Below are 25,154 nucleotides of genomic sequence, written 5' to 3'. Positions count from 1 at the left end.
TGCATGTTTTATAGATATGGAAAAAGCTTTCGCCAGAATTAAAAGAGAAGATATTTGGAAAATACTAGAGAAGAGAAAAATTGAACAAGATCTAATAGGATGCATCCAGAGTTTATACGAAAAAACGAAAAGCTATGTAAGGACAAGAAATGAAAAAACAAAAATATTCGACAGCAACATTGGATTAAAACAGGGTTGTGTCCTGAGCTCACTACTCTTTAACCTAGTACTAGATGACGTAATAAAAAAATGCAAACACAAATGGAGAAAATATAATATAGGATATTGGAAGTTGAGAATGATACAAATAACAGAACTATGCTACGCAGACGACCTGGTGATCATTGGAGAATCAGAAAAACAATTACAAGAAAATATAAACATACTGTATGAAGACCTAAAAACCAGAAACATGAAAATAAATAAAAGAAAAATCAAAAACAATGATAATTGGAAGACAAAAAGGAAAACATAAAATAGAAGTAGATGGCAAGCAACTTGAACAGGTAGACAGATATAAGTATTTGGGGGTAAGCATAAGCCGGGATGGAAAATTAAAAGATGGGATAAATGACAGAATTGCAAAGACTGGTAAGCTGTACAATGATATCAAGAGCAACTTTTTAAATAAGAAAGAAATACCTAAGAATATAAAAGCGGAAATAGTAAAAAAGATTGTGGAACCCACTCTAATATATGGCTGTGGATCTTGGGCATTAACAAAAAGACAAAAAAATAGACTAATAAGCACAGAAATGAGATTTTTGGGAACCATAGAGGTAAAAACAAAGAAAGATAAAATTAGAAATCAAACCTTTAGAGAAAATCGGTAAATACACCCAGTTACAAGAACAATCGAACAAGGACAACTTAGATGGCTCGGACATGTACTGAGAAGAGGAGAAGAAAAAATAGTAAGACAGATATATGAAGCGAAAGATATTAAAAGAAAGAAGAGAGGAAGACCAAGAAAGACGTGGACAGAAGAAATGAGGGAAGCGGCCGACAAAAGAGGAATAAAATGGGAGGAAACAAAAGCATTCGCCATGGATAGAAGGAAATAGATGGAAATGTCGAAGAAAACGACGGAGAACTTAACTCCGTAATAACTCACACCGAAAGGTAGACGAGTTCTGGATTAAGTAAGTAAAGTATAAACTTCTATACATTATCTTGCTAAAGAGGCTCACTCCGTATTCGGAAGATATTCTAGGCGACTACCAATGCGGCTTTCGTGCTGGAAGGTCAACAATAGATCAAATATTTACGATCCGACAAATATTAGAAAAAACTGGGAATTCAACCGAGATGGACACCAAATTTTCGTAGACTTTCAGCAAGCATATGTTTCGATAAAAAGAAGCAGACTATGGCTAGCAGTACTAGAAATGGGAATACCAAGTTAATTAGCGGAGCTAACGCAAGTCTGCGTGACAGACTCATATGTACAGGTAGGAATAGGAAACAGAAGACCCATTTAGTATAACTTCAGGGCTTAGACAAGGAGACCTCTTAATAGGAAACAGAAGACCCATTTAGTATAACTTCAGGGCTTAGACAAGGAGACCTCTTATCACCATTGCTATTCAATTTGGCTTTAGAATATGCAATAAGTAATCTATCATCTGAGCTGGCAGGGGATCAAAGAAGATCAAAACTACTGTTGGCCTTTGCTGATGATCTAGATGCAGTCGCTCATTCTGCAAAAGACGTGAGAGAGGTGTAATATAATTAGGAGACTCTATATAAAATATGTTTTAAATTTTAAATAACTTTATCAAAATATAATAATGGTATTAATCCGAGACGAAGACACTGACATTTGACCATGAATTGGAAACGTGATTTATTAATATTATGTCGGGTATAAATGCAGTGTAGGTGAATTTAGTATTGGGTTAATACCATTATTATATTTTGATAAAGTTATTTAAAACTTAAAACATATTTTATATAGAGTGGCCTAAATATATTACAGAGGTGTTTTCGGAACTCGAGGAAGAAACAGGTTGTCTGGGCCTTCGAGTAGTAGGTAGAGTTAGGCACAACATAACTATTAATGATCACAACTTCGAAGTGGTCAAAGGGTTTAAATATCGGGGGCAATAAATATCCAAAGTAATCACAGACGACAACCACATAGAAAAAGGGGTCTCAACACGGATAGCTGCGGGGAATAGAGCATTAGATTTCCTATCATCATCATTAAAATCTAAGCCGCTAAAAAGAAAATTAAAATTGTAAAAAAGACTGTACTACACATGTCAATTATTCAACCAGTTGTTACATATGGAAGCGTAACATGGACTCTACATCAGCGGGAAATAAATAAATAAGCTGATGGTATTTGAAAGGAAGGTTCTCAGAATGATACTTGGCCCTCAAAGAGATGAAGTGACAAGCGAGTGAAGAAGAAGCCGTAATGCTGAATTGGTGACTCTATATGGGACTGAAAACATCGTCAGACATCAGCTCAATGTCACACCAGCTGCAACAACTCGACACATCCACCGATGGGTGTGATCAGGCTTATCTTGGAAATTAACGTAGCATAGAAGCCTTACACGCTCGATGACGATAGGAGATATGGAGGGGAAAGAAACACAAAAATAGAGAGAGCAACCTAATACTTGACTAACAGGTTTTAACATTATAAGAGTCATTAAAATGAAATAGAGCTAAAATAAGTTTCGGGGTTTGTAGGCCGCGCTCTGGAATTATTCAATCCATACGTTTTGGCTACAAGGGCGGTAGACATTACCAGGAAAGGAAGAAATAATTCCAGACCACGGCAGACAAGTCTTGAACACAATGTAGCATTAGAAAGATAAATGTTAGATCTGACACCAACTCATAAACGCAAAACATATGCATCTTCTTGTGATAAAGATTATTATAGGTATATACTTAGTAATTTTTACGAGTTATTACAAAAAAAAAAGAAAAATTAATCATAGGAAGAAAAATTGACAGAAAAACTTTTAACAAGCGAAAGAAATGAAAATCTCAAATAATTAATATTTATACACAATGATGCCTCTATATCGTCTAAATTCCAAAACCACAACGTTTGGTCACTCCGTATGTAAACCTTACACGAGTAAAAAGTTACTATTAAATATCTTCACCATCCAAATTACCAAAAAGCTGTTTTCTTTACAATCCTATAATGGCATAATTACAATATTTTATTTTACGAATCAGCATACGACCGTGAAATAAATACAGTTTTTATAAATATGCATATTTAATATATGAAACCAAAGAAATAGTAACCATTTGTTACTGTAATTCTGTAATGTACAACTTGAAGATATATATTACAAACTTATGTCAACTATGTACTGCAATATTCATACTATAGTTTCTGAACTACTTTTATCACTGATTTATATTTTCATTAGACAAAAATCAGTGATATATTAAGTAACAAACCAAAGTAAGTAAGTAAGTAACAGAAAACAAGAACATACAATGTGTAACCAAATTATAACTCAATAAAAAACATGGAACGGCAATCAAGGGTGTTGAAAATTTCAGGTTGAAAGTTTCAAGTTGGTTACTAAAATCGTCATCACGATTCACGATGTTGATCTTAAGGTACTAGTACACTTTAGAAGACCAAAAATTGGCATTTTTTCAAGATTTTTTTTCTCAGAACCTTTATTAAAAATGAACATAAAACTTTTTACATGTTAATATCTAACTATTAGAGAATACAAAAAATATATCTTTTTTCGTTTATGCACGTACACTAATATTGTACAGGGCGCCAAAGTCGAGGCCTCGAAAAAAAGTAGTTCCGATGGCGGACAGTTAATCTCAGGATTGGGATCTCTGAAACAAAAAAATCGTACGGCATTTGAAAAAGGAAGGATTCTTACGTGACAATTTCCCACCTTTAGTAAAAAATTCCGCAAAAAAAAGATTTTACGGAAATTTTAAAATTTTTTTTGAAAAAATCGTCTGTTTTTCTTCAGTTTTTCATGGTTAAAAAATATTTATTTTTTATTTTTTGGTCATATTGTGGTAAATTGTCACGTAAGAAACCTTCCTTTTTCAAATGCAGTACGATTTTTTTGTTTCAGATATCCCAATCCTGAGATTAACTGTCCGCCATCATTTTTCGAGGCCTTGACTTTTGCGCCCTCTACAATATTAATGTAAGTGCATAACTGAAAAATGATATATTTTTTGTACTCTCTAATATGTAATATGTATTATATAAAAAGTTTTATGTTCATTTTTGATAAAGGTTCTGAGACAAAAATTCTTGAAAAAAATGATTATTTTTGGTCTTCTAAAGTGTACTAGTACCTTAAACAAGCGCGTATTAAAAAATCCAAATCACTATTCAAAAAAATCTATGGAAACACTCGAGTTCAAATGTACTGGTGTTGACTAACACCGTCTCCTAAAAACAGACTTTGCCCTTTTGGGGAGCAAGGCCCGGCGCAAATTGAACCTAAGCGAGACACAACCTGCACCGGCTAACTGCGTAGACAGTTCTGCGCATCCTACTATCAGTGTATTCGTTCGCAGGTCTCGCTTGGAAACGTATGTCATCGGCGTACAGTTTTCTTGGGCCGTGGGACGCGTGACTCACCGCCAGATGTTTATTTTTACTTGTTTTTGTTTGCGAGATGGACTTATCTGAAATGAATACGGATGGTACCTAAGTACAATTTATTATGATAAATAAAAATATTAGCATAGTCAACAGTCAACACCTCAAGTGAAAACTGCGTTGTCTTTGTCATTAAATTCTGATAACTTTTGGTAGACTAAATAAGCAGCGATACGAAATTAATAATCAAAGTTATGTCTTTACAAAAACACATTATTAGAAAAATAAGGTGAACAATTATTCATGTTACTTAAAACCGTGATCGATAAAAATATCGTATTACCCTCAAATTCAACTTGTCGGCATATCACATTTTTGTTTATTATATATTACATTTTTATGCTTAAAAATTAAAAACGAAATATGCAGATAGTGTTATTTTTTATGACCGATCAGTAGCGGAGTGATTATGAATTATGACTTCCAGTAATTGTAAATGATTGTGAACCGAGCAGTAAATTGAGGAATATGAGTTATGACCGATCAGTAGGGGAGAGATTATTTTAAATATGTAGGTATTATGTGCAGAAATAAAATACTCAGTGTAAGATATCTTTTTATGCACCTGCTTATGATCAAATTCTATGTTTTCGAAAGTCATACCGCTACGACTACTAGGTACGTACGTGTAAGATATTTTTAAAACGCTACAAACAAGTACGGAAATACCGATTTTACGTTGCCTACTCAATTCAGTACAAGGATCAGATACATCAGTACTTTGTAATCAGTATTTGTATTAAGTACCACTGAGAACCGGTACCAAAAGTAACCGTTACATGTCCGCACTGATTTTGCCCGTCTCTATTCGCCACGTCGATAGCCAACGGTTGGTTTAAGGTAGAATTCCGCACCAAGCGACCGAGACAGGAGACCGCGACAGGCGACAGATAGGTCGGGAAAGGCGATAGTTGGTCGCTGGTCTCGGTCGCGGGCTGCAGCACTACCCCGATATAATTGCATTGAGAGCAGTAGTGGGGAGACCTCTCCAATCTGTCGCCTGTCGCGGTCTCCTGTCTCGGTCGCGTGGTGCGGAAGTCTACCTTTTTGTATTCAATATGCGGCACGCTAGAAAAATAAATGCACGGGTCACCTGTCCCGCCGGCGCAGGTTGTGTCTGGCTTAGGTTCAATTTGCGCCGGGCCTTACCCAGACCCCCTTGGTGCGTTCGTAACTATGACTCTCTTAGGGTAAAACCAGCGAAACGAAAGAAAGCAAGACGCCAAGAAATAAGGATTAACAATAAAGAAAGGTAGACAAAATATATTAGTAGAATAAAAAAAAACAAAAGGGGCAACTGAAGACCAGCACTTCAAAAAGTAACGACACTCAATCAACTACACTTTGCCAAAATTAGGAATGACTTTGAAAATCCTACAATGGTTACGGTCAGTTGTTGCGCAAACTAGGCAGAAAAGAAAAAATAAAGATAAACACAACACTGGTATGGTCAGAGTTTTAACACATACGTGATAAAAACAAGAGCGATGAACACAAATAGAAGAAGAAACTTAATAAGAATTGCAAGAAAAATAATGAGAATAATTCAAGAACCTGACGTCACATCAAACGAAGAAAGAACACTAAAAGAAACAAATATATAGAAAAAGAGTTTGGAAACGAAAATATTAATTATTAAAGTAATTATAATTGAATTACAAAGCTCGGAAAGAATATGACACATTATTAAAATACCTCAAACGATATATAGGGGACACCGAAAACATGATGATGGGATGACATGGAAAACGACATAACAATCATGCAAATAAATCAATGGAAAGGGAAATGCACAAAGGAAAATACGGAAAAATAACAAAGGGATAAAAGGTACTGTACCGGGTGTCCCAATAAGAATGGCTCTCGGCCATATCTCAGGAACCTTTTACAGTAGAGCTTTGAAATAAAAAATTTTAGAACAAAAGTTGCGTCAGGAAAAGCCTGGAAATTATTTTCATAATTGTGGGACCACCGCTAGAAGGCGTAATTGAATATCAAAAATTAAAAAATCTAAATTTTACAAAATTTTCCTAATGAAGGGGCACTGGAAATCCGATCGTCGTATTCTTCATAAAATTCTACGCATATTTGATTTGACAAGTTTAGGTCTACCTTTGGAAATAAGAGGTGGGGGTGAGTGGGAACCTTGTTATGAAAAACTGGCTGTGAGTCCGGTTCTGCTTAATCAAATTTTGCAAACTTGGTCTTGTTGAAGACAAATCTTTTTCGTCAATGTAAAAGTTATGATTTCGAACCAACTTACTGAGTAATATGCCAGCTAGAACGCGTTATTTATTTTTTTTCAGAAATCTAGTGTTCCTTGGAAAATATTAAATACAAACATGCATTTTTAATACCATATTACAAAATTAGACAAAATTAGCAACAGAATAGCGAAAACCGCATGTTAATACCTTTTTTGTATCTCGAGATATCTTACAAAACGTGTAAATTTAAAAACGTAACTGTTACTGTCACCGGTAAACGAAATAATTCATTAAAAGTAGTGTGCTATGGAAACAACAAAGAAACATTTTCCAGCTGTCAACGTATATTAGGTCTTTTCAACGCTTCTCATTTGTTTCGAGCCTCGTTCATATCTCGTATATTAATATTATACACGGATTATACGGCATATGACAGAGGCTCGAAACAAATGAGAAGCGTTGAAAAGCCCTATTACAAAGAAATAAAAACAACTATTTAGTGATGACATAAACGTTCAAATTTTTGCCCATCATTTTCGTTGCAAACATTTACTCTTTCAAGAGTAGATTGAACAGCAGTCTCAATTTCTGCTCTCGATATGCTTTGAATGGCGTTTAGTATTCTCTGGATAATGTATTCTAGAGTAGTGTATGATGGGCAACAATTTGAATATTTAGGTCGTCACTAAGTAGTTCTTTTTGTTCTGTGTTATATTTAATTTTAATAGTATTGTTTCTCTTTATATTGTTGTTTTAATTAATTATATTTTTATACGTTGACATCTGGAAAATGTTATTTTGTTTTTTCCACAGCACACTACTTTTCATTAACTTAGTTTACCGGTGATAGTAACAGTTATGTATAAAATTTACACGTTTCTCGAGATATCTTGAGATAGACAAAAGGTATCGACATGCGGTTTTCGCTATTCTATTGCTAATTTAATCTAACTTTATAAAGTATGATTAAAAATGCATACTTGTATTTAATATTTTCCAAAGAAAACTAGATTTCTGAAAAAAATTAAATAACGCCTCCCAGCTGGCTTATTACTTATTAGGATGGTTCAAAATTATCACGCTTACATTGAAGAAAAAGATCTGTCTTCAACAAGACCCAGTTTTCAAAATTTGATTTAGCAGAACCGGACTTACAGCCATTTTTTCATAACAAGGTTCCCACTCACCCCCACCTCTTATTTGCAAAGATAGAGTTAAACTTGTTAAATCAAATATGCGCAGAATTTGATGAAGAATACAATAATCGGATTTCCAGTGCCCCTTCATTAGGAAAATTTTGTAAAATTTAGATTTTTTTATTTTTGATATTCAATTACGCCCTCTAGCGGTGGACCCACAATTATGAAAATAATTTCCAGGCTTTTCCTGAGGCAACTTTTGTTATAAATTTTTTTATTTCAAAGCTCTACTATAAACCGTTCCTGAGATATGGCCGAGAGCCATTCTTATTGGGACACCCGGTACAAAGGAAAATACGGAAAAATAACAAAGACAGAAAGATCCATGGGAAGACAAATGCTGACCATTAAACTAACAGACATGAAAAGAAACGAACGGATCTGTAACAAAACAAAAGTGAGAGATGTCTCAACCTAAGTAGCAAAACTTGGAAATTCGCTATACATACCCTAAGGTAGAAGGATGAAAGATGGACTAAGATGATTATACATTGGAGAACCACAAACGAAAAAGGGTAAGGCCACAAATACGATTGCCAGATGACTTGAAGAAACACGCCGGGTCAAAATGAATGCAAAATGCCCACAATAAAGAGACATGGAGGAAGGAAGGACATGGATGTTTACAGCTTATTAGATAGAGTCAGGAATAAGACGAACACAGTGCCAAAATGGAAACCAATATACTATATCTGAACTCTTTTTTCAATTCCTCTGAAGTAGGTTTTTTAGGAAAAACCAACAAGGAGTTATGACCTTGTAAATGATTTCTGTAGAATGTAGGCACACTGGAGGAGGAGAACTGTAGAAGTTAACCGATTATAAAACTATATTTAACCATTTTGAATGTTAAAATTCAATCGGTTTATTGCAAAATACTAAACTACAAAGTCGCTAAGATTGCAATTTAGCCCCAATTAGTTAATATTTATCTTCAGGATCTTGTGAATAATTTACAAAATATATTTTTAAAATACAATATCAAATTGTACTTCCGAAAATAAGAGCTTTAGTTGTAGTTCACAATATAGTCCTGTCGCCAGGGGGGGTACAACGGCCTCCTTAATTCAGATGGACTTACCCAAGTTTTTTTTATATATTTTGACCCGCAGAATACGAATTTTTTGGGTAACAGTTGATCCGGATGTCGATAAGATTGTTATAGACAAAGAACTTGAGGAATTACATAACAGCGATTTCTCGCAAAACAAAACATCTTTTTGTATTTTTTGGGTCATTTTAAGCAAAAAATATTCCTACAAGTTTTTTCGTAGAATGCATAGTTTTCGAGATAACCGCGGTTAAACTTTCAAAAAATCGAAAAATTGTAAATTTTAAACCCGAATAACTTTTGATTAAAAAATAAAGTAGCAATTCTGCTTACCGCATTTGAAAGTTTAAGTCAAATTATATCGGTTTTGATTATTTGCATTGCTAAAAATTTATTATTTTATTGTTAAACAAAGCTGTAAACTGTAGTAAACACCTAGTATGTGAGTGATGTTTTCTATGATTTCTCATTTAAAATCGAACGAGTAGGTAGAGTAGCTACAAGTGCAAGCGAGGCAATTTCTACGTAGCATGCGGTAAAACGCATGTATTAGGCACGGGAAATCTATGTGTTTATAGATTAGTTTAACAATAAAAAAATTAATTTTTAGCAATGCAAATAATCAAAACCGATATAATTTGACTTAAACTTTCAAATGCGGTAAGCAGAATTGCTACTTTATTTTTTAATCAAAAGTTATTCGGGTTTAAAATTTACAATTTTTCGATTTTTTGAAAGTTTAACCGCGGTTATCTCGAAAACTATGCATTCTACGAAAAAACTTGTAGGAATATTTTTTGCTTAAAATGACCCAAAAAATACAAAAAGATGTTTTGTTTTGCGAGAAATCGCTGTTATGTAATTCCTCAAGTTCTTTGTCTATAACAATCTTATCGACATCCGGATCAACTGTTACCCAAAAAATTCGTATTCTGCGGGTCAAAATATATAAAAAAAACTTGGGTAAGTCCATCTGAATTAAGGAGGCCGTTGTACCCCCCCTGGCGACAGGACTAATAAGAGCTTAGTTATAGTTGTAGATTTTTGTTTTGTTAGTTAATAGTTAAAGCTGATTTTGGGTTCGTTGAAAATGCTTTAGTTCACTTATAGGCCAGGACGGATCTGTTTTGAGGTGGATGTGAGAGGTGGCATTCGGATTTTTGCAGTTAGGTGACAACTTCAATAATTATAATTGACTTATGCTCCTTCTCAAATATGTCCGGAACATTAATACAAAAATTTAAATATTTAAAAATTTCGAAAAATATCGATTTTTTTCTACTTTAATTGCATATAACTTTACGATTCATTTTGGAACAAAGTCCTAGGGAAAGAAAATAAAGATAATTGAATTTTGTATAATATACGAGTGGTTTAAAATGTCTTAAATTATTACCCCTTCTGCAAAATAGCAATAAATAGAAAATAAGACGGCAAAAAAGACTGTTTTTATTCAATGTTTTTCAACCACTTTGGTTGCACTTAGAACCTTCATAATTGACTTAGAAAATTCTTTCAGCATACTTAAACCGTCCACTAAATTTCATTAAAATCGACCTAATAGATTTTGCATAATAATTTTGCAATCTAACTTTTTTTAAAAAAGTTCAAATTTTTTAAAAACTTTCTGAACAAAAAGTAGACCGTTTAGAAGTTTGCTAATTTTTTTTTTTCATATAAAGAGGTTCTCTACCTATCTAATACACAGAATTAAAATCGGATTATTTAAGCGGCCTCAGCACTGTTTTAAAGTTATAAACAATATTTTGGCTTATAAACAAATACAGTGAGGACGTTTGAGTTGGAATAAATTCATTTTCTTGAGAATGGGAGACTCTGGAGATAAATCCCGAAACAGATCGATTTTTATTTTTAAATTATAATTTTTTGGCATAAATATCATACTAGTGACGTCATCCATCTGGGTGTGATGGCGTAATCTAAATATTGGAATTAATTTAATTCAAAAAAATTTTTTTAATTCAAACCCTGTATAAATAGTTAGGTTAATGTTTATATTAGTGAATACAAAATTGAATAGCCTTTCGATTGAGCTATTACGCGGCACCTATTCTCATTTAAAAAAATTTACGATTACGTCATCACGCCCAGATGGATGACGTCACTAGTATGATATATATATCAAAAAATTAGAATTTAAAAATAAAAATCGACCTGTTTCGGGATTTATCTCCAGAGACGCCTATTTCCGAGAAAATGAATTTATGCCAACTCAAACGTTCTGACTGTATTTGTTTATAAGCCAAAAAATTGTTTTTAACTTTAAAACAGTGCTTGAGAACTTCTTTATATGTAAAAAAAAATTGGCAAACTTCTAAATGGTCTACTTTTTCTTCAGAAAGTTTTTAAAAAATTTGAACTTTTTCAAAAAAAATTAGATTGCAAAATTATTCTGCAAAATCTATGAGGCAGATTTTAATGAAATTTGGTGAACGATTTAAGTGTGTTGTAAGAATTTTCTAAGCGAATTACGAAAGTTCTAAGTGCAACCAAAGTGGTTGAAAAACAATGAATAAAAACAGGCTTATTTTGCCCCCTTATTTTGTATTTATTGCTATTTTGCAGAAAGGGTAATAATTTAAGACATTTTTAACCAGTCGTTTATCATACAAAATTCAATTATCTTTATTTTATTTTCCTACGACTTTGTTTCAAAATGAATCATTTTAAAGTTATAAGCAAAGAAAGTAGAAAAAATCGATGTTTTTCGAAATTTTTAAATATTTTAATTTTTTCATTAATGTTCCGGGCATATTTGAGAAGAAGCATAAGTCAATTATTAATGTTGAAGTTGTCATCTAACCTTATCTGCAAAAATCCGAATGCCACCTCGCACATCCAAAAATAGACCTTTTTTTTCACAGATCCGCCCTGGTCTATTAGGACTTTCACCAAGAATCATGGCCTACATAATACTTAATAAAGCAACAATGAAAACTAAGTCCAAATCGCACAGCAAAAAGCAACGTTTACTTGGAGAATAATAGTACATAATGAAGATTCCATCAAAATAAGTAAACTGCAATACTTGAGTCATATAACATGTGGTGACAGATATGAATTCTTAACATTAATAATGCAGGGAAAGATTCAAGGAAGGCGCAGCATAGGTAGAAGAAAAATGTCCTGTGGCTGAGAAATCTCAGAGAATGGTTCGGATGCAGCTCAACTGAACTCTTTCGGGTTGTAGTGTCAAAAGTTAGAATAGCAATGATGATTGCCAACCTTCGTCGCGGAGATGGCACATAAAGAAGAAGAATAATGAAGAATGTATCCCCAAAATATTTACTTTGGCACAGTCTTTGCCAATAATCTTTAAGAAACTAGACTAGAAAGGTATATTTTAATGTGCATATAATATCAGAAAAGATTCCAGTAACGAAAACAAAACTGCATTGAATAAGAACCAAACACAAAGAGTACTATACTATTTTTAAAAAAACGATTGCCAAACTTAGGAAACGACAGCTATAACAAAATATTCCCTTGGACTTACATTATAGGTTAGTAAGTATGTCTGGCCCGATCTGAGGCAGAAACCAAGTCCCTAAAAGTAAAAGTACTAATAGGTCTGGATCCCGCGTATGAAAAATAAGTTGATTAATAGCAAGCTGAAAATTTGTTAATAGTTTAAGGGTATCTAGTCGAATAAACTTTGATATGTGTGAACACTGGAACAGGGGCAGTTTTAATTGTGGAACAGGTTAAAAATTTGGAACGGTCACAGCATGAAAACGGCACATTTATTTTGTCCGACAGAACAGACTTAAACTCTTCGAACAGAGATTAAACTCTCATGCAAAAATCAGACTGCTATTTATCACTAAATGGGCGTTTTAATGAGTGGAACATGTAGAATATGTCAAATGACAGGAATTATGACAGGTAATAAATAGCAGTCTGATTTTTTCATGAGAGTTTAATCTTTGTTCGGAGAGTTTAAGTCTGTTCTGTCGGACAAAATAAATGTGCCGTTTTCGTGCTGTGACCGTTCCAAATTTTTAACCTGTTCCACAATTAAAACTTCCCCTGTTTCAGTGTTCCCATATATCAAAATTAATTCGACTAGACACCCTTAAGCTATTAACAAATTTTCAGCTTGCTATTAATCAACTTTTTTTTCATACGCGGGATCCAGACCTATAAACCATTCGTGATGTGGAGGCTCTGCAAATTACTTAAAAATTCATGGATGGAGCATATCACCAACGAAGACATACTGGGAAGAGTAGTTAACAATAAAAATATCATATTTAGACCAATTCTTGGGAGATCTATATTCTTAGAGCTTCACGATACGATACAATATCGATACTTTTTAAGTATTGAGTATTGTATTGGTTATGCCAATGAAGTATCGTATCGAGTATCGATATTTTTTTAAGAAAGTATTGCCGATTGATATTGATTTCGATACGATATCGATACAATACTCGATAAAATATCGACATAAAAAGGATTATACATCTGAGCTGTGTAGGCCCTTTATGCCCACTTTTGCATGCTTGGCAAATGGACATTATTCTAAAAATATTACGAATATTGCTTATAGCTTATATGTATATTCTTATAAAGATTGAATATAACTGAATGCTTCTTTGAAAGTCGACAAATACTAGATACTAATTCTGAGTTGTTTAAAAACTACTTTTGAAAATATAGGGAAATCCCCGGAGATTCGGAATAAATCGCAATTCAGTATTTGTTAAAAATTATTTTTGAGTCATCATCACTTACTTCCATAATATTGTCACAAATGCCACATGATATAAACAGTGTAATCATAACAGATATTTACTCACTCTCAAGAATTTCAAGTTCATGCACTCAAGTGTAAAATATTATAACAGCTGATGCTTGGGTTGCAGATCACTTATACTTTTATGTAATAAATAATTATGATCTAAATACCTATTTCACAAAATATAATCAAACAACTGTGACGTTTTATTTTTTTTTCTCGATATCGATATTTTCAATAATATCGAGGCAAGCGTATCGACAATACAAGAGTATTGTATTGATTTCAGATAATGAGTATCGTATTGACATTAATATTGCTAAGGATGTATTGTATCGGTATTGTATTGATTTTCGATACGATATCAATACAATATTGATATTTTTATCGAATATCGTGAAACTCTATATATTCTACACCACAGGTTATAGCGCAAGGTAAAATATACCGTTAGGGGGGAGGATCTAGAATTGGTGAAATGAAATATGTACATGGAAATAGCAGGGCGACATGTCCGGGCTGTAGGGTGCATGGTCAAGCTGCTCCCACTTGAAATTGGCCATTCTAGCTTGTGTGACCCTGGAGGCAAGTTATCGTGGAACAGAACCACACCCTTCGTGAGCAGCCCCGCTATTTTGCTCTTGATGGACATTTTTTGCATCCGGCGATGAATAGCGGTCGGTTTAACACCTTTTACCGTCAGAAACCTGATAACGCCTTATTGCTCCTCAATCGTCGAATTTTTTGCAATCTGAACGCCATGATGTCCTCACACGAACTGCCGCCTGCCGTCAATTGGACGGCGATTTTATGAGAGTCTGTACTCTCTCCTAAGCATGCGGGAGCCCGGGCATGTCCCGATCGAAGCCGAAGACTACATTTGCATCCCTGGATGTCTCACTATGTTATCCCATAGTGGCATAGGCAAATACGTTTGCGGGTACGTTGCTACTATATTGTTTCGTACCTTTTCATTTGAACAACCCTCGTATACCGATCAATTATATTTCATGTATTTTATAACATACGAAGAATACAAACACAGGATACAAGATATTAGAAAAACGGTATTTTTTTGAATGAATTCATTAAATGTAAATATTACAAATGAAATACTTCAATTTAACGACAATATCTACAACCTGGCAAATAAATTATGTGTAAATCTATTTCCGTTCTCTTGTGATGATGATTGAACAGCTGCAAAGATTTCTTATCATAGAAAATAAACAAGTCTGTAATTCTACATCTCGTAAAAAACTATTAAAAAATTAACTATGCACAATGTTCAAAACGCTCTTATTTTCGGGAATCCAACTAGCTAAATCATAAATGAAATCGGAACATAATAAATAGTGCCTAGAAATAACAGAATAAAAATCTTTTTACGTATGTAACATTATTAATTTTCTTTTATATTACTAAGAAGTTGACTTTGGGAATTTTTCAGTTTTTGCAGGTGCTGCAAATAATTTTCATATTGGTGCGCAGAACCCTGGCTCATATTTAACCAATTCTGTCTATTTTGCATTTCGAAATGTTTTAATAGCATTGCATGTTGGAGAGCTGCCAACTGATTACTAGGATTCATGTTGAAGTTGGCTGGGTTAAAATTTAAACTAGCAGTGAGTTGAGCCAAATTCTGGATATTGTACTTTTCCAATAGTTGATTAGGACTTAGGGGAGAACTTTGACTACTAGAACTAGGTTTTGGACTAACTTTTGAAGGAACTGTAACCTGAGATGTGCTGATTGTGAGACTGGAAGTGACAGGAGGTGCTTTCGGTGACACACTTGAACTGTTAGGACTTTGAGAACTCGTTGAAGAACTAGGCAAATTGGGAGATACATTTTTACTGTAAGTACTCGGTGATGGTAATTTTGGTGAATATGTGTTCACTCTCAATTGATCCATCATTAAACTCGGTAGAGGAGCGTACATGTGCTTAACCATGGGAGAGGATTTTGGTGAATGCTTAGGAGAGTTTCTGGGCGAACTAAAACCTAAACATGGAGAAAGATTTCTAGGTATAGCACTAGGTTTAGGTGATAGTTCCGGAGGGGATGAATAAGAAGTAGGTTTTAAGTCGACTGATGCGGATTTAATGGGAATATCTACATCTTTTTTTGAGGTAATACCATTCGTTTTGGGACCTACATTAGATCCTACTGAAATAGTGTAATTGAGTCCCAAAGCGTTCGAGTGCATATTAGTTAATGTTTGCTGCGGCAGCTTATTATTATGCAATCGAGGAATAGCTACTTTGGGTAATGGTTTAGGAGTCGTAGAATCTATTTGATTCTTTTCGTGTTCTAGTTTTATCTTTTTGTGCAACTGCGAGGCTATGTCCGACACATTCCGCTTACTGCTTGAAGTACTAGACACTTCGTTGGTTGAGTCTATTAAAGATTTTTGCACAGCTTTTTCGGGAACCGCACTTGTAGTATCAGGTTTTTTAATGGATTCTTCGAATATCTTCTGGAATGACTGGGGGGACCTTGGATTAAGTTTATTATCTTTTGGCACGTTAAGAAGCTTGTTCGTAATTTCAGGTACGGAGGATGGCTGAATATTGTATTTAAGTGGTACGTTAGTTTTAACGGGAATTGGAAAATCTGGTTTGGGTCCGATTATTTGGGAGATGGTGGTGGACATAGGAATTTTTTCGGTAAGACTTTTTGCTATCTCTGCTAAATCTTCGTCTACCTTTTGTTCACTATCGTCATTCAAACAGAAGCTAAAACTGAGTTTACTGCTTTTGTTACCATCTTTGTCCGAATTTGAGGATTTATTTTCATCAGGTAATTTTAAAATTTCGATATAATTATTTACAGGGGGAAGCAATGTAGTAGGTTTGCTATTTTCAGTACTGTCTTTTAGTGTTATGGATAATGAGGAGGGTATTTTACAATTTTCAATTAACGACTGAAGACCTGGCGTTGATAATTTCTCGGATGGTTTGGAGACTGCGGATGGTTTCGAAATTGGTGATGGTTTTGGTTTAGTCTGTAGTATAATCCGTGTAACAGGCTTCTTTTCTACTTTAGTTTTTTTAGGAGATTCTCTTTTTGTAGGACTAATTGTTTTCCGTTTTGGAGATTCTTCTTTAATAGTATCCCTTACCTTAGTTTCAGGAGAATTCGTAGCAATAAGCTGTATGGCTTCAAAAAATTTAGCTTTATCATCATGCTTAATACTAGCATGTTCAGGTTGTACTTCTTGTATACTTTGTTTCGCTTCCAACGTGGGAGATTCGATTTTGTCACATATATTTTTTGACAAAATTTCTGATTGGCTGTTTTGGACAGTAGCTGCTTTAGTTTTTGTTTTGATAGGTGACCGTTCACCTTCCGATTTTCTCTTTTGCTTTGGTTCATTCGGTTTAATAGTTTGTTTTATTATATTAAATCCTACTGATTGACCTTCTTTGTTTGTCACTTTCTGAACTTGTGTGATAATTTCAACATTATTTGTCCGATTAAGCGTAATATTCGTATACACAGAATTCTTGATATCTTTTTGTTGGTTTTGAACGTTATTTTTTAAATGCCCCGAGACTTCTGCAGATTTTACTATACTATTTGTTGAATGATTCTTGCTATCTTTAAACTCTGCTGGGCTGGTAACACTTAGTTTGAATGTAGCACAGTTATCCTCAGTCTTTAATGTGTTAGCTTTTTCGGGATCTTTCTTTATTTTTAAAATAAATCTTTTTGGATTTTCTTCTGTAGTATCCGCGCGATGTTCACTTTCTTTCTCTACTTCCTTTACTTCAACTTTCACATTTTCTTTATCATTATTCAGTTTTTGTTCATCGGTTTTCTGTTCACTAATTTTATCACATTCCACAGGTTTAGCACACGTTCCCGAGTTATCACTACCCGTTTTATTATCTTTCAAAGTTTTAGCGGTTTTTTCAATTTTTTCACTTTTCAATTTATCACAACCATTTATTTGGGCTTGTTTGTTGGTTTTTGAATTTTTCTTGTTCATGATGTGGACCTTTCTTCTAGACGCTGCACCGTTGTTTCTCGATTTTACAGGAGCCTTGACTAATAACTCGGTCACATTTTTCGAATCAAAGTAATCAAACCTTTCAGATACTTTGTTCAACTCGGTAATCCGGAAAAAGAACTTCATCGGTTCATTCTGAAACAAAAGAAATTGTGATTTAAAACAAAGCAAACAAAGTTAAAACGTAGCATTACGCTAATAACTGATTAAACTAATAAGACTAAGCACAATAAATTATACAGGGTGTTTCATTAAAAATTGTTCATATCGTAACTGGAGAAACCTTAGCACAAAATACGAAGATTTAACCCAAAACACTTAAATAAAATATTCTTCCTTACCGAGATACGTTTTATTACAAATGTTCTAAAATGATTTTAGTCCATTGTTAAAGCACCTTTTAATATTTTTAGTTCAAGCTTAACAAATAGTTTACACATGTTAGGATACTTTAACTATTGTTAAAAGATAGTTTTCCGCTGTTACCAGAATATGTAGAATATATACTTCATTTTCGCCCTTTTTCCCCCTCACAATCTACGCCACTGTCGTAATAATTATTTCAGCATGTTTTTTAATTCCTTGTTACTTTTTACATAAATATTATCATTTTGTCTCATTGCGATAAAGTAAGTAGTTTTCAAGTTATTTGCGTTTAAAGATAATGGATTACATAAGACTATGTATTTTAAAGTACATTCAATAAGATTATGTGTCTAAAATACATAATTTTATTGAATCCATTACATTAAAACGCAAATAACTTGAAAACTACTTACACTATCGCATTGAGAAAAGAGGATGATATTTACGTAAAAAGTAACGAAGAATCAAAAAACATGCTGAAATGACTATTACGACAGTGGCGTAGAATCGGCGAAAAGAAAGTATATATCCCTACAACACGCCTCTGGTACAAGCGGAAGACTATATTTTAACACTAGTTAAAGTATCCTAACATGTGTAAACTGTGTGTTAAGTTTGAACAAAAAATATTAAAAGGTGCTTTAACAATGGGCTAAAATCATTTTAGAACCTTTGTAATAAAACACTCTGCATCTCGGTAAGGAAGAATATTTTGGCGAAGACGAAGTAGTTTTCAATCCTAATAGTAAATTATTAATATTGAAAATATTAAAAATATTATCAAGTATATTCAAATGGGAAATAAGCCACAATTTTACCTAAAAATGATTTTATTAACGTTTCGACGCCCAAGTCGGGTGTCGTTGTCAAAATACAAAATAATACTAAATAAACAAAAATGTTGTTGCTTAGTAAAAAATTCTTCTAATAATTTATTTAATCTGACTCATTTATATCGGCAATTCAGACACGTATTATACATTTTAAAGTAGACGACTTTAAAATGATATTGCCAATATTGAAGAGTTGCGTTCCTGGGACGACTTTACTAAAAGATAGTTCATTCGATTACATGAAATCAATCCCAACTTAAGAATAAACGCCACAAAAAATCATAGCATGTGATCTGTCTTTAAAAAGACAACCAAATGCAACGGTGGCACTGAAATTCTCGCGTTAGAGATTCCATAGTAAATCACGAGGGAAAACCAGGAAAAACCTCGTGATACTATCCCGACATCGCAAGTATTTGGGTTTGCATTTAGTTTACTCTCAAAATCAATACCAAATTCTGACTTGATATTTTAAATTTTAAATAATACTAAAATACTAAATATGTACTAACTCGATATGGTACTGATTTACTAATTGTGGTATTTTCTTTCTATTGACTTCCTCCTTTAATATGGGTAACCACATCCTACTGCATTCTACCGAGGAATTTGCGACACAATTGGTTTCATTTAGCATAATTAGAGCCGCTTCTTTGATTTTTCTCTTTTTACTATCTGCTTCTTTTAGGACTATACTTGAATCTCTCCACTGAACTCTATGTTCATTATCCCATGCGTGTTGACATATTTGAGATCTATCAAATTCTCTGTTTTTTATATAAGACTGATGTTCATTTACTCTAACGTCTAATGGTCTTGACGTTTCACCTATATAAAATTGTTCGCAAAGAAGCGGCTCTAATTATGCTAAATGAAACCAATTGTGTCGCAAATTCCTCGGTAGAATGCAGTAGGATGTGGTTACCCATATTAAAGGAGGAAGTCAATAGAAAGAAAATACCACAATTAGTAAATCAGTAACATATCGAGTTAGCACATATTTAGTATTTTAGTATTATTTAAAATTTAAAATATCAAGTCAGAATTTGGTATTGATTTTGAGAGTAAACTAAATGCAAACCCAAATACTTGCGATGTCGGGATAGTATCACGAGGTTTTTCCTGGTTTTCCCTCGTGATTTACTATGGAATCTCTAACGCGAGAATTTCAGTGCCACCGTTGCATTTGGTTGTCTTTTTAAAGACAGATCACATGCTATGATTTTTTGTGGCGGATATTGTTAAGTTGGGATTGATTTCATGTAATCGAATGAACTATCTTTTAGTAAAGTCGTCCCAGGAACGCAACTCATCAATATTGGCAATATCATTTTAAAGTCGTCTACTTTAAAATGTATAATACGTGTCTGAATTGCCGATATAAATGAGTCAGATTAAATAAATTATTAGAAGAATTTTTTACTAAGCAACAACATTTTTGTTTATTTAGTATTATTTTGTATTTTGACAACGACACCCGACTTGGGCGTCGAAACGTTAATAAAATCATTTTTAGGTAAAATTGTGGCTTATTTCCCATTTGAATATACTTGATTATAAAAATGCCACAAGAAAATAGCTTCAGAACAACATTAAAAATATTACTAAAAGATTTTTAAATGGAAAACTTATTGGTACACTTTCCTGGTGACACCTCCAAGACTTCTACAATTTGCAAGTCAAATGGATGCTGCAGTGAAAACGAGAGGGAAGGAATTCTACACTATGCAATTCACATCCCCCGTTTACAGCTGGTAAAGTTCCAACGGAAAAATGCACCTAGTACTCTACGGAGTAATACGACTATAAAATAAAAATGTATACCATTTTTATTCAGTTGCAATGCGAAGGCAAAACAATCTTACTTTTCAATTAGAATACGGAGTGCAGTCCAGTCCCTTGAATCGCGATTTTCGGCTCTTATTGGAGCCTTCATCGGAAAGAACGTAGGCACTGTTCTCCATATTTTAACTGATTCGCATCGATAGGTTTTCCCACCCATTGCAACTGAAGTGATGATAGTAGGTGGCTAGCGCCACCTGGCATTGAAAGACGAAGTAGTTTTCAATCCTAATAGTAAATTATTAATATTGAAAATATTAAAAATATTACTAAAAGATTTTTAAATTGAAAACTTATTGGTACACTTTCCTGGTGACACCTCCAAGACTTCTACAATTTGCAATTCAAATGGACCTACTATCATCACTTCAGTTGCAATGGGTGGGAAAACCTCTCGATGCGAATCAGTTAAAATATGGAGAACAGTGCCTACGTTCTTTCCGATGAAGGCTCAAATAAGAGCCGAAAATCGCGATTCAAGGGACTGGACTGCACTCCGTATTCTAATTAAAAAGTAAGATTGTTTTGCCTTCGCATTGCAACTGAATAAAAATGGTATACATTTTTATTTTATAGTCGTATTACTCCGTACAGTAACTAGGTGCATTTTTCCGTTGGAACTTTACCAGCTGCAGACGGGGGATGTGAATTGCATAGTGTAGAATTCCTTCCCTCTCGTCTTCACTGCAGCATCCATTTGACTTGCAAATTGTAGAAGTCTTGGAGGTGTCACCAGGAAAGTGTACCATACCAATAAGTTTTCAATTTAAAAATCTTTTAGTAATATTTTTAATATTTTCAATATTAATAATTTACTATTAGGATTGAAAACTACTTCGTCTTTCAATGCCAGGTGGCGCTAGCCACCTACTATCATCACTTCAGTTGCAATGGGTGGGAAAACCTATCGATGCGAATCAGTTAAAATATGGAGAACAGTGCCTACGTTCTTTCCGATGAAGGCTCCAATAAGAGCCGAAAATCGCGATTCAAGGGACTGGACTGCACTTCGTATTCTAATTGAAAAGTAAGATTGTTTTGCCTTCGCATTGCAACTGAATAAAAATGGTATACATTTTTATTTTATTTGAAGAATATTTTATTTAAGTGTTTTAAGTTAAATCTTCTTATTTTCTGCTAAGGTTTCTCCAGTTACGATATGAACAATTGTTAATGAAACACCCTGTATATGTCCAATATTCACTAAATAGGTTAAACGGTGTCTGAAACGTTATATTTATAATCTTAGTAAAATTCAGCTTGTTCATCGCGTTTTTAGAGGTTGAGTCTCAGATGACTGGACTATAGTTTTATGGTAGCTAATTTTGATTATATTCAAAACAAGAATTAAGGGAGATTTCAAGATACTTTATTTAGAAGGCTGTTTTTAAGAAGAAACTGTGCTATGCAGTAGTTTATCATAATAAGTACATATAAAGTTTAACTCGTAGCCTTGAAAATATATTGGTATATCATTTATTTGTCCTATTTCTGAATTGAATATTCATTTCGTCTAAAATATATGTAAATAACATTAAACTTACTCTTTTCCATGAATAGATATAAGCTATATCTATTAAGGTATAATGATCTGGCAAAGGCACCCGCTTGTACAGGATATCAATCTGCAAAAAAAAATAAAATTATTATTACACCTATCATTGAATTCACGAATAAATAACATTAGGCTGGGTACACATATGCGAGCCGAACTGTTTGCAAACTGCTCGAATAGTTCGTTGAAAATATATTTACAGCGAACTCATAGCAAACTCATCACGATTCATGGAATGGAAAGCGACGAATCAACTACGAACCAACTTGTGGGAAGTGTATGTAAATGATTCATTTAATTTGTAATTTTATCTCTAAGTCATGTTCTAAATGTAAATAAAGACAGCAATTTTTTGTTTATCAACTATAAAATAAAAGTTGATTACATTGTGTTTATCACGCTTCTTTATCTCTAGAAACGGTACCCCGTCAAAATAGCCCCTTCGACAGAGCTCCGACAAAATAGCCCCCGACATAATATCCCGCACACAAAACAGCTCCGACAAAATAGCCCCCGACATAATATCCCGCACACAAAACAGCTCCGACAAAATAGCCTGCAGACAAAATAGCCGCGGAACAATAGCTCGTCCACAAAATAGCCCCGACAAAACAGTCCCGACAAAAAAGCTCCCTTCAGAATTCATCATAAAATTAATCCCTTAAAAATACATTTTTTCGGAAATGATAATAATCCTCTATTGTCTATTCAGATGTTTATCTTGACCACATTAAATAAAAATGGTCTTTTCGGAGAACTCGAACCCTGTGTCGAAAACAAAGGAAAACAATTTCCTGGTTTTTCCTCGTCATTTACTATGGCGGGGGTCACCAATTAGTTTCCCTTTAGAAAGAAATAAAACCGTTTAGAAAACCTATGACACTTTCGGGGTCCGGATTTATGCTGCCTGTGTCTGATTTGGTTTCTTTGTGGATTCTTGTTAAAAAATATCCCCTATAAATAAATCAGAAGGGTACCGGGCGAAATTTTTGGGCAGAAATTGTTTAATATTTTTTTAACAAATTCAAAACATCACCTTTTTTGCCCGCAAAAATATGTTTTTAGCATTTTTGGGTCATCTTAAATAAAAAAGATCTGTCATTTTATTAAAACTTAGAGTTTTCAAGCATCGCAAATACATATTTTCGCAATTTTTCAGATTTTAAATCGCTTATAACTCGAAAACTATCAACTTTTCAGAAATATGACAAGAGACCTTTATTGTTTATAGTTACCCAAGAAACCTAAAAATTTTTCGAGGCAAAAAAGTTATTTTGAATTTGTTTAAAGGGGACATTTTTGAACAGGAATCCGCAAATAAATCGAGTCGGAAACATTTTTCATACGAAAGTGACCTCACACAGGGACCAATATAATAATAATAATAATAATAATAATGTTGATTAACTTCACAGTACAAGAATTAAATACATACATTTTAACTTTATATTCTACGTTTTACATTATTACATTCTACTTTTTAATTTTACATGTTAATCCTGGAAAATAAAGAAACATTTACTCACTACACGTTAAAACCTATTGGTCGAACAGGGGGATAGTGTGTGACAATGTTTAGTTATTGAATATAGTATGTGTATACTAAATGCCAAGGTACAAACATTCTATTATCTTACATGTATTTATTTATTTTCTTTTATTTTTTTATATTATAAATAAAGGAACTGGGTAAATTTAACAAACCACTGTATTGCAAACATTCTTTTTTTATCATTTTTTTTTTAATTTTTTTTTAATTTCATTCACTTGTTAAGTCAATCAAACAACTTATGTACATTACGATCAAGGTTCAATACATACTTTTTGAATATAGATTTTACCATACTTAATGAATTAAGAGTATTAATATATAACGTGTGATCCAAAATTATTGTCACCATAGGTGGCTCTGAACGACAGAGATAGCTATACAGTGCATGTCTATTCTTAATTCAGATATACTTTCCAGTTTACGTGAACTTTGCAATGTACGTCAACTTAACAAGAAAAGTAAGGTTATGTAGAGATCTTGTTTGATTTTATTTATTATTGTTACTTATAATTTTGTTAATTCTTTTTATTTTTGATTAAAGTTCTGGTTTTGACTGATTTTTTATGTTTTATAATGTTAATCAAAATTAATTGATAAACCAATGATATAAATTCAGATTAAAACAAGACATACGTAATTTTTTGCACGGCTAGCTTTGATCCCAATAATTGTGGATCGCTCGTTATCTTGTATATGTTCGGCAAGTGATTAAATACTTTTGGAGCAAGATACATGGCAGATCTCTGTCCTATTGATTTTTTAATATTTCCCAATTGTACGTGTTGGTTGGTTTTAGTGCGAGTCTCATAGTGATGAGTAGGGAGCGGATTTTATGCTAAATGCATATTGCATGCATATTTCGCATATTTGAGAACTTTACTAAATTTTGCATATTTTTAAAAAACATGCATATTTTGTGCCAATTTAAAAACATTTAAGTCCAAAAAAAAATTTTAAATTTTTTAATTCGACACAAAATATTTCCCCGCACAGGATGTCGTATCTATTAATTCGAGAACTACCTGAAGAGAGACGGCTCATTCACTGCCTTTTCATTTTTTCTTAAAAAATACCCGATCTTTACACAAAGTACTTATAGTGCTTGTAGTACGCCGTTATAAAATGATTGTAGGATGTTAAAATGA

At 33.4% G+C, this 25,154-nt stretch overlaps 1 protein-coding gene across 1 annotated transcript in view; it reads right to left on the bottom strand.

Annotated features, from left to right (window-relative positions):
* Positions 1-13,215: 13,215 nt before the first annotated feature.
* LOC114328804 (polycomb group protein Psc-like) overlaps positions 13,216-25,154 on the bottom strand; it is a 727,697-nt gene continuing 715,758 nt past the window's right edge. The window contains exons 7-8 of the mRNA XM_050656461.1: positions 22,447-22,527; positions 13,216-17,996 (exon numbers count right to left, since the gene is read on the bottom strand). Coding sequence (XP_050512418.1) covers positions 15,249-17,996; positions 22,447-22,527 — 2,829 coding nt within the window. The 3' untranslated portion in view covers positions 13,216-15,248. The remainder of the gene's footprint in view (positions 17,997-22,446; positions 22,528-25,154) is intronic.

This window comes from Diabrotica virgifera, chromosome 7 (genome assembly GCF_917563875.1).
Source record: "Diabrotica virgifera virgifera chromosome 7, PGI_DIABVI_V3a".
NCBI classification, from domain to species: Eukaryota; Metazoa; Arthropoda; class Insecta; order Coleoptera; family Chrysomelidae; genus Diabrotica; species Diabrotica virgifera.
Note: the sequence above shows the minus strand (reverse complement) of the source record. Positions and strands in the feature narration are given on the sequence as shown.